Below are 11230 nucleotides of genomic sequence, written 5' to 3'. Positions count from 1 at the left end.
TTTTGACTATAAATGTTGAAGAAGTGAAACACTAAATTAAAGAATCCACTTTAAAGAGCTTGTAAGTTAAATGAGTGCTTGAAAACTCAGCACAAATTAATCATCTGCTTCCAGACATCTGTTTCCCTTAAAAATGTGCTTCCTTAAGTCTATTACTCCTTGAAATGGGATGACATAAATACTGTCTGACTGCACTGGTGAACTGCAGTCACCCCCAGCTGTACCTTACTTACCCATCCAAGCAATGCCTTAGAACAGAGGAACAGCAGAGCTCCAGGGATTCACTGCTCCACCCAGCCCAAAGTTTTGGGCTGTCAGACACCAGAGTTCCCACCCCTGGTGTCACTCTGTACACAACTGCATTCCCTGTGCTGGGATTAGATCAGAGAATAGTGGGGCTTGGAAAAGACCTCACTGGTTTGAATATGAAGGAACTATTTCTGTGTCATTATGAAGTCTGACATGGAAGTTCATATTTCTTTTAAATGCACACACCAGGAGGAATGGGATTTATCTTTATTTGCAAGTGTCCAGCCAAGCAACTAGTGAAATTCAGGCTGTTCAGAACCTCAAACCCCCTTTTCAGCCTCCCTCTCTTGTGTTTTCACTGCACTCACACACACATGGAACCAGAGCAGCAAATCCATGAGGCTGGAGCTGGACCCTGCAAACACTGCTGGGACTGCAGCAGTGACAGGGCAAGGACAAGGCTCTGCTGCAGAGCCCATTAAAAACCCATCAGCTCCCAAAGCAAGGACTAGCAAACACAAGCTGCAGCTGCTCCCCTCCCTCATCCCTCCCCTCACACACAAACACAGCCCTGTCCACCCACCAGGCCAGCACAGACAAGGCAAGGCCAGGAAACTCAGCTGCACCCACACTGCAAACTCTCCTGTCCTGGCCCATAGCTAGACTAAAGTCAGGTGCAAAAGAAAATATTTCCACTTCATGGCTTTCTACACACACAAAATTCCACCTCAAATAGGCCAGTCAGGCACTGTTCATTTTAATTTCTTTCTGTCTCAACCAACACAGGACTTTAAAAGATAATCTCTGGTAGAAATTCAATTTATTTCTCCTGCTGCATGTCTAAGCAGATCTGTAATCAGTGTAAACACTGTGCCACTGTCTCGTGTGTGACTGAGGGTCCTGCACATGATTCTCCCTGCTGCAAAAAGGAAGAACAATAAAATCTTATCAAAACAAATCCAAATGAGCATCAATCCAAGAACAAAATTGACCCAACATGCTCTTGGGTGAAAATCTGACTGTTCTTTCACAAAATACTTTATTCTTACATACCTTAATCTTATTTAAGATGCAGATGGGAAACAGGATGAAAGCCCTCCTATTAAAGCATCAAAACAGGGGCTGCTGTGCCAGGAGTGAGGGATGTGAAGTGGCTCCCTAGCACCTGGAACATTCTGTACAACTGCTTAAAGCAGGGGCAGTTGTCATTCCAGTAAACAATCACATAAATTGAACTGGAGACTCTTTCTGGCTTTCAATTAGAAAATATATAATTTCTCAAAAGTAATATTCCAAACCCATCTGTTCTCTGCAGATTCTTGAACAGTTTAATTTATGCTTTCTTTCATGAATTAGCAAAGCAATTTAAGCCTGCTAACCCAGGATGTGAGCCACCAGCCTCTGCTGGGCTAAAGTGATTGTTTATTCTGTGTTGGTGCAGATTCTGCACCAAAAAAAGTCCTCACTAGATGGATTTTCAGCAAGCTGCAGCCTTGTTCAGACAGTCTAATTAACTTTGGGAGAGTTGAATGAATTGAATGGCCTTCTAGATGTCTGAACTGCAGATCAGTCTGTCCCACCCCTATGTGTAAAAGCTCTGGCTCTGTACAATGCTGCTTGGGATCCACACACCAGATGTTCCCAGAGTTTAAAGGCTGAATTTCTGAACTCACTGTCCCTTCATTTCATGATCCAGGGCACACAGCTGGAGAAAGAGGCATTTGCAGGTTTCCCAAAGTGTCCCATTCCCACAGAGTTTGGAGTTGCTGCACAGAGAATGTCACCCCCAGGTTGAATTTTCTGGGACCCAAATTCACAGTGACACAAACATTTCTGACCCAGAGTGTCCCACAGCAGCTCGGGGCTGGCATCACCAGTACTCACCAGTACTCACCAGTACTCACCAGTAGCACCACAGGACGTGGGCAGGGAGGATGAGCAGTGTGGCTCAGGTATCCCAGGACCCTCCATGGCAGGAACAGCTGGATGGGCACAGGCACATTTGTGTGCATTGCTTCCACTCCGTGAAAGAAAATGAAGCTTGTTCATTTAAACTAAAAACTGAAGAGATAGAACATATATATATTTATATTTAAAATGGCTGATGTGTATTTGGCTTCAGCTGCAGTACAGAAACTCAGCCCTGCTCCATTAGCCAAATGTCACTGTCACACAAAGAACTGTCCCCATCTGGATTAACTCCTAAAATTAAGAGAAGAGTGTAAGAGATTATGTGATAAAACACTGCTGCAAGAATCTATCCTGACCTCCTGCAAGCACCATACAGTTTTTCTAAATTCATTCCAATTAAAACAAGTTTTTTCACCTCTCACAATGGAGATCTTCTCATTGCTTCCTCACAAGGCACTGCTACTCAGTCTCACCTCCCAAACTGCATCCTGGCTGTGAGACACAAATCCAGGTCCAAAGTTTAAGGGATTGATCCAGTGTCTGGTTCTGTTCCTCCACGGGAAAATGCTTTTTGTTTAGAAAATCCACTGTTCTCTCCCAAGTGTTAACACAGCCACTCTCCTGTGTTAGAGCCTGAGTGGAACAATCAAACACAAATGTGGCTCCTGATCCAGAAGGGAGACCAGAGCTCAGCTGTCACCTCCAGCCAAGAACCACCCTGTGAAATGAAGATTCTTCCCTCCTTGCATCTCCTGCCAAGACAGATGTGTGCAGTCACTAGCTGCTGCTGGATTCAGCACCAATCTATTTGGATAGATTTTTTTTTTTTTTCAGAAAACATGTAACCAAGTGCTTAAAAATCTATTTTAATGACGTTTTCAAGAATAATAATACTCTGCATTACAAAAGAAAGAGGTAAAAGGTACGTCTTTGACATATCAGAAAAACTTACAGCAAAGGCAAAAAGTATCTTCCAAACAAAATAAAGCTATGTTGTTCCCTACAGGGAAGCTTTAGGTGTCTGAGATTCCTTCACACAATTCACTTTCAACCTTCATAGAAAAAGGTGAACAGCCAAAATAGTCACTCTACCATGTCAGTTTAAATATTCCACTGACGACAATTTAGCAATAAAATTACAAATATACAGAAAATGGATCTGCTGTACCAAAGCTACTCACACAACCAACAGCAAAAACACGTAACAAAATAAGCAGAAATTAACTGTTTTCATTCATAAAAGCAGAATTACTCCCACATTCCACTCAGTCCCAAATCAACACAGGAACCGAGAAGGAAGACAACTGTTGTCATACTTTGTAGAGAGGGCAGAAGACAAATCAACACAAGACTCACAAACTTGGACTAAACTTAATTCTACAAACCATTTGCTGTAGAATCACAGTTCATACATGAGAACATGTAAAATTTATAATAACAATCAACAACAAGTGATGCTAATGAAGGGTCGCTGCCTGCTGGGCAGAACAAGCCCCAGTCCAGCATTCCAGACACCACAGTGCTTTGGAGAATCCTCACAAAAGGCCAGAAGTGATCACCAAAAGTGTTTTTCCAAGCAGGAGGACAAGACACAAGGAAAGGAGTATTGCCTTCAGTGCAATGTCAGGCTTTGGAGCGTGGAATTACAGACACAGAACGTTACAAATTCACCCACGGCAGCCCCGGCCCACGGGAGCGGCCCTGAGGGCGCGGGCGGTTCCTTCCCTCAGCTCCCACAGCGAGGGGCGCGTTCAATCACCGCCATTCACCGGCTGCATTTCGAAATTAAAACTCACTAACAGCTTAGAACTCACTAGCAGCTCCTGGCTAACCTCTCCCTGCAGTGCAGCAAGTCTGGGACTCACAGCCGGAGCAGAAAATAGATCTCGGGCTGCTCCGGGGCTCCGGCCGGCAGCTGCAGCTCCCCACAGCCGTGCTGCACTTTTGGTTCCCCACAGCCGTGCTGTAGTTTTAGCTCCCCACGGCCGTGCTGCAGTTTCGGTTCCCCACAGCCCTGATGCAGTTTTAGCTCCCCACAGCCGTGTTGCAGTTTTAGCTCCCCACAGCCGTGCTGCAGCGCGGAGCAGGAGCCCTCGGGCACACCGCGGCGCTCCCCGGCGCAGCCGTGCAGGTATCGGCCGATGCAGGAGCCGGTGGAGTGCCGGTTCACGCCGTGTCCCCCGGCCTTGTTCCGCAGCACCACGCCGGGCACGCCGCTGCCCTCGCACGGCCGCTGCTTGCCCGCCGCCTCCTGCCGCTCCCGGGCGCGGCTGGCGATGTTCCGCACCCGGCTCTGGCTGCGGGACGAGAGTTTCCTCACCAGGGCCCGGGGGCAGTCCTGCTCCGTCTGCCTGGGGCACAGCGGCTCCCGGCTGTCCTCCTGCTCCAGGGACAGCAGCCTCCGCAGCTGCTCCGTCAGCGCGTCCGTGGAGTGCGGCCTCACGCCCTGCATGGCGCCCGCCTGGCTGTCCCTCAGGCCCGAGGAGATGAAGCTCCTGCTGATGTACTGGTACTTGCTCTCGAAGTTGCAGGAAATGTCCTCCGAGGTGAGGTCTCCCAGGCTCTTGGACTTGCAGGGGCTGCTGTGCTGGATGGGCGGGCGTGGGGGGAACGGGAGCAGGGGGCAGGCTGGGCTGAGCTGGGGGACACACACTGCAGCCCTGTGCTGCTGCCACACAGCGCCGGTGCTGTCACACACAGGGACAGGGAGCGGCCTCCCTGCAGCCCTGCAGCTCTCGGAGCAGTGCTGGGCAGCAGTGCAGATGCTCCCAGAGGTCCTGTCCCCAGCGTGCCCAGGGTCCTGCTGCTGCCTCAGGCTCCGAGGAGAAGCCAGCTGGCTCATGTCCTCCCGTCTGTACTCACAGGTGGTCACCGGGAGCTCCTGGCAGTCCCCGTCCACCTCCAGCAGGCTGCTGCTGTCCGACTGCTCCCCAGGGCCAGGGGCCAGCGCCTCCTCAAAGATGAGGCTGTTGGAACCAAAAGAACTGCCAGACTCGGGGGCTTCCCAGCTTGGTCCAGATTTTGTAGCACAATTCCTTTTGGGATTTGCATTTAGCAAAGAGAGGGATGAAGAACAAGAAGAGCCAGGCAAGATGCTTTCCAGACTATTTAATCTTTTCTTGCAGATTAATTCCCTGTTGCTCGTACATTCGGAAGCTGGAGATGCCTCGTGGATAATTGTGTACGTGGAATACTCTGCATCCTCCAGGCTGGAGAACATGGCTGTGTCCGGAGTGGAGACTGAAGGGGATTTGTTGGATTTTGTGGGATTGAAGTTGTGCCTACAGGGGCTGCTCAGGTCTGCAGCAAACAGGTGTGGGAGTGCAGGCTCCAGCCTGGGGGTCTGGCTGCTGCTGCCAGGGGGGCTGGACACAGGGGCAAGGGCAGTTTGGTCATCTGTGCCATCGAGCTGCCCGATGAGAGCAGACACAGCACTGTCCAGCTCGCTCTCAGTCGAGAGAGACACTTCATCAATGAGGTGAGAAATGTCACTGTCCTGCAGGTTCCCCGTGGAGTGACAGTCAGGGCCCTCAGAGCACATGGCAGAAGAAAGAGAAAGAGGAGCTGCAGTGCTTTTCTTCGTGTCATATTTGTGATTCTCCACCTGTGCTTTCTGAGAAAGAGAATTCCCCATGAGACTGATTTGTCCTTCCTTAGATCCTTTTGTATCATCTTCCTTTTTACTGTCTGCACAGGTTTTGTGGTGTAATTTTTCTGTGGGAAGTTCAGAGTCAGCGTCTTGCATTAGGGGGACAGCTCCATCAGAAAGATGATTCTCCTGGTAGTCCACGAGGTGATTTGCTTGAGCTACACCATTTGCAAAAAACAAATGTTTAGTTTGCTCCTGTGGAGTTGGTACTAAAGAGTCAGCTGTGGAATCCCTCTGGTCATTCTCCTTCTTGAACTGAGATGTTAAATTTGAAGCATCTGCCTTTTGCTCGGAATGTGGAAAAACCAATTCTTTCAAGCTTGTTTCCTTCTCATTTGTATTGTCATCACTGTTGGCTAAATTAAATGAGAAACATATTAGTGGCATACAAGACTCTGCCCTGTCTATCAACAGCTATTTTGTCCTTGACAGACAAATGGAGAACGCAAAACTAGGTACAGTTGTGACAGAACTTAACCATGGAGTTGTGCAGGTTTAGTACAAATTATCTGAGTGACATGAATAAATGGAAAAATACAACTGCAGGCACTTCATTGAAATTTCCTTGGGATGTCTATTACATCAAGCAGGTGATGTAATATTTGTTGTAAGTAATGTTAATGAGGTACCACATCATAGCTTGCACGTGGCATTACCTTCAGCTGTGTTCCTAGTCACATTTGTACTATAAAGAAGCGTGGCAATAAAGACAGAACAAAACAGCTCTGTTAAAACACACAACACTTGAAAACAAGATGCATGCTTCAAGCTGAGTCAAAAGCCTCGAGTAGATGGACTCCAGACTGGTTTATACATGTGATTATTGCAAAGTGTTACAGAGCAAGGATTTCATTTGGATCTTCTAGCAGCAAGCAGCATTCACAAGGGCAAGGGTTTGAATTCCTCAAAAAACACATATTGGATGTTTTCTCCACCAAATCCTCTTGTCTTTCTATGCCAAATCTGAGCTCTGTGACTCACTCCTTTGGAGATTTAATGAAGCACGGACTATAGAAGTAAACTTGGCATAATAGGTACCGGTTTTAATGCTTGCTAGGAATCAGGTACTCTTGGAAGAAGCAAGGGGAGCCCTGACCATCCACCGAAAGTAATTTTGGAAGCATCTTACCAGATGTGTCTTCCTCTTCCTTGGCCTCCTGGGCAGTGTCCTCTGCAGGGCAGGGCAGCTCCACCATGAGGAATCTGTCCACGGGCATGGAGACAGGACGTGCCTGCAAGGTCCTGTTGGGCCGCCGGAGCACCCCTTCCTTGTCCTTCAGGTCAGCTGGCTCGGAGGCACTGTCCCTGATGTCGGCAGCCTCCGGGAAGCCCATCTTGCTCTTCTTCCTGCCCTTGGCGGGGGCGCTGGCCGTGCGCCGCAGGATGCGCTCGCCGATGGAGCGTTTGCGCACGTGGTGCCCGCCGGCCTCGGCAGTGCCCGCCTTGGGCGCCTTGGAGAACAACCCTCGGAGCCCCATCAGCTGCTTGCTCTGCAGGGACAGCGACAGCACAGCCTGGCCTGAGCCCACACTCATTCACAAGCCACAGAGCTGCTCTCACAGTGCTTATTATATGAGTGATGATGACAAAGTTCAAAACGCAGCAAAGCAAAGAATTCACACCAAGCCACTCACAGCTACTCTGAGCAAGGAGCTCCCAGCACAGGTCTCCATGGATTCATGCATGCCTGCCTTTCTCCTCATTAGGATGGCAGCCTGCCACAGTTACCAGAGACTTTGCTCAGTCTCCTAATGGGAGCTGACAAGGCTCTAGGAAGTGCTCAGCAGTGACAGGCTGCACATGAACGTGGAGTTTTCTATGCATGAGCTGCATCAAAGCAATACTCAGATGTTTCAGAGCCTGCATGGAGAATGGTTCCAGTTTGGCAGTTGCAGATCATGCGATTGGGAATCACTGGAAAGTCTGTGCCTAGCAAGTGCAAAGTGCATGCTCATGAGCTCTACCTTTGTGGCTCCTAGAAAGTGCATTATTGTGTAACTGGGATTGAGGATTAAAGGGCTCCACTGAAAGGCAAAAAGAAATGCAAATCCATTTGGCTAATGTTTTCAAGACTTCCACACAAGCAAATAAGGTAACAGTACATCAGCTGTAAATAGAACCACTCCACAGCAAACCATTTAAAATTATTTCTTAGTTTGACGTGTGTCCCCCAGGAAGTGAGCAGATCTCCTCACTCACAGACACAAACCCAGCCTGTGAGAAGCAGCAATGCAGCCCCATCATTCATTCAGAGCAGCAGCAGGTGAGCACACCCAGAAAGCAAGTAGAGCTGGGAGGATCTGGAGAACAGCAAACCCTGGGCCCTTCTCTCTGCTGTTCTCTCTGTTCCCCTGAGCTTTCTGTGGGTGCTGCACACCTCTGAGTTCATGTTTGTGCATTCTCTGCATCCTCTCAGAAGGCACAAAGACTGAGGCCTGAGTGTCCTCTGCAACCTCAAACCTCACAAAGGTCAGGTTTTTGTTTATCTTCGTTTCTTAAATCACTGCAAAGGTGCTATTTTACTTTAGCATCCTGCTGAACATGGCCTTAATTTCTTGGCTGCTTATCTCCACATGGACACAGCTAGGAAGGCAGCTGAAAACACAGAAAAAGCACTGTGCTTTCACTTTCACTTTAAAAACATTCTAAAATTAGCACACTTGCACAAAAGCAAAATCTATGCACTAAAACCTAAAATTAAATTAATTAGTTTAAATTAATTAAATTAGCTGCTAAAAATAGCTTGTCAAATATCATGTTCTGATGCGGCCACAGTTCTCAAGATCTGCTTCCAAAATAAGATCAGTTTAGCACACTGAAGAAATGTACCTCCTGTATCTAGACAAGATAATTGTTAGGTGCTAGCTGTGACAACATCTGCAGGTGTGTGCACAGCAAGAGTGGAGTCATGGCACGGTGGAGTTTCCTTGCTGCTCTCCTGCAAGGAAGCCCCACACACACTCTGAGCCTCCTGGGCACTCCAGCACAGATCCTGGGAGGTTCTGGGGTACATTTAAATCCGTTTTTATCAAAGGAAGATGTAAATTTCCAGCTGTACCTACCTTTCCATAGGTCTCATTAATGATTATATGAACAAATATGGAAGCTTCTGTCAGTCCTTCTAAATACACGTGGCGATAGCCTGGGGAAACAGAAATAGAAATATTTCCCCTCAAAGCACCTCCAAGAACCTGCAGTCTGCATTTTGTGCCCAGCTAGCAATGACTGTCTATAAAAGTGATGTGTACACAAGGAACCACCTGGTGCCTTTAGTAAACTTCTCTGGTGTCCTCACAGGTTTTCTGAGCCCCAGGACAAATTGCATCCAAGTTATAAGAAACACACGAGCAGTAATTCCCAAAAGCACAGGCAACCAAACTCCTTTGAGGAAAGGTGCCTTTATAAAGCACCCTAAGAGAACAGAAGAGTTGTCCGAGCTCCACATGAAGTCACAGAGATAAACATTTATAAAATCTATCATCTCGTGCTGGTCACACCCTCCTTGGTTCGAGGTGGATCCCCATCCCAGGAGCACAGGGACTCACCAGGCACGAGGCTGCTGAAGGCCACAGTTCTCTGCCCCACAAAGTCCCTCCCGATGGGGTCGTGGTCCCAGACCAGGAACCGCACCAGGGCCATCTCGGGCATGTGGATGGTGAAGGTGAGGGTCTCCTCCCACACTGGGTTGAACCCTGCAGGGCAAACAGGACACGCTTGGGGACACACAGCGAGTGCCTGAGGCACAGGACAGGCAGCAGCAGCAGTGACAGTTCCATCGTGTCAGTCATTAAATGGGACAGATGGGCCTCCAGGATTGCTTTAAAAACAAAATGGGTTTGGGTGGGAGCTGGCAAGGATACCCAGGCAAGCACTGAGAGAGATACAGATATAAATACAGACAGTTTTGGAACTTCTGCATGAAGGAGATTTAAGAACAATTGTGTTAAAAGATAATATGGAGAACAACTCCTGCCCTTCACCTCGAGCTTGTCTCCACACCAGAAATTCTGTCTGGGAAGCAGAAGTAATTTGTTAAAATCTGATCATTTGATTTCATCAGATAAAATGCTTTGCAATTTAGAAAGCAATAACAGACACTGATTTATTTATAATTATTTAATATTTTACTCTAAGAAGAAGAAATCACTTAGATTATCTTACCATTGTCATCCACCACCCTGGTCTGATCCTTACAGCAGTCAACAGGTAACCCAATAATCTCCACCTCAACAAAGGGATCTATTATCTGTTTTTCAAAAACACAGTATTTTAAAAGCAAGCCAGTCATACAAATGAAGGTGAATTTAAAAAAATATAATGGAGAGAGTTAATTTAAATTCATATGAGAATTCAAACCCCTTTGACTGACATGAATTTTCAAGCAGCACTATCATGGGAATTGGTTCCATGAAGTCCATGCTGATGTATGCTTTGCATCAAGAGCTGGGGACAGCTGTGACTAATTTTCATAAAAGTCACCCTTTAAAATATAAAACAAATCAGTTCTTACACATCACGAGTAGGATACAGGCTGGGGGAAGTGTAGTATGTAGTGACCAAAAGCTTGACAATATCTGAAATGTGGTGGTGTATTGGGATGAGAAGGTTGGAGTCCCACACTGCCATGGCACTGCAGGAGCTGAGCTCTCACCTCTCCTCTGTCCCCCAGCATTGAGTCAGGAGGCTTGGGCAGCTGCTGCCCACTGATGATCTTCAGAATGAGCTGCTTCTTGGGACTGGCAGGAAGTGGATCAGCAGAGTAGGGGTTGAATGTGCCTGAAAGATGGCAAGAGTGAGAGTGTAAGGAAAAAGGTGTAAGGACATAATAAATATCACCCCCAAGGCACACACAGACAGACTAATGCAGTCAGAAATGAGAAACTGGGAGTATGGAGCAGCTGCTCAGTAATTTTAAAATTCTCTTTCTTACAACCTTTTCTGAGTGGAGCAGCCCTTGTTGATGTGATTCCAAGGCAGAGCTGTAGCAAGCCCTGGATACTTGTTCCTGGGCCACTGCAGAGCTTGTTCTACTTTCCTGCAGCTGGTCGCCCTAGGACTCCTTTTTTCTTCTTTTAAACACGTGTTAATGAGGCAAAGACCTCAAAATATACATGCATATATATACATATATAAAAATATATATATAATCTCAGCAAGAGATTGCACACTGGTACAAATCTAAGAGCTGTGAGTTCATGGAAATATGAAAGATCCTATATTTGTCTGCACTTTCCTTTCTTGTGCCTGCACTGTGAAGGACACTTTGTGAAAGTGCTACAGTGCTAACTGCACTGGAACCTTACCTTTGCACATCTGCTGAGGTTTGAGGACATAACCACAGTTGCCATTTACCCTGAATTTTGCTTCATTTAACTGCATCGCACGTCCCTCAGACTGGTAGTTGAGGGCCACTGAACGAGA

The 11230-nt window shown here is 47.3% G+C and overlaps 1 protein-coding gene across 3 annotated transcripts in view; it reads right to left on the bottom strand.

The window, feature by feature from the left end:
* Window positions 1-3010: 3010 nt before the first annotated feature.
* The window catches only part of PLCH1 (phospholipase C eta 1), a 37532-nt gene continuing 29312 nt past the window's right edge, over window positions 3011-11230 (bottom strand). For 2 of the 3 annotated variants that reach the window (XM_088171113.1, XM_088171114.1), the window contains 7 exons: window positions 11113-11220; window positions 10461-10585; window positions 9971-10055; window positions 9355-9501; window positions 8872-8951; window positions 6939-7299; window positions 3011-6165 (listed from right to left, as the gene is read on the bottom strand). In XM_088171113.1, the coding sequence (XP_088027239.1) occupies window positions 4022-6165; window positions 6939-7299; window positions 8872-8951; window positions 9355-9501; window positions 9971-10055; window positions 10461-10585; window positions 11113-11220 (3050 nt within the window). In that variant the 3' untranslated portion in view covers window positions 3011-4021. Of the gene's footprint in view, window positions 6166-6465; window positions 6495-6938; window positions 7300-8871; window positions 8952-9354; window positions 9502-9970; window positions 10056-10460; window positions 10586-11112; window positions 11221-11230 lie in introns of all 3 variants that reach the window. The other variant, XM_088171115.1, reaches the window with a different exon arrangement.

Source organism: Sturnus vulgaris, chromosome 10, assembly GCF_052056855.1.
Source record: "Sturnus vulgaris isolate bStuVul1 chromosome 10, bStuVul1.hap1, whole genome shotgun sequence".
In the NCBI taxonomy this organism is placed as follows: Eukaryota; Metazoa; Chordata; class Aves; order Passeriformes; family Sturnidae; genus Sturnus; species Sturnus vulgaris.
This window is presented reverse-complemented; position numbering and strand designations above follow the sequence as displayed.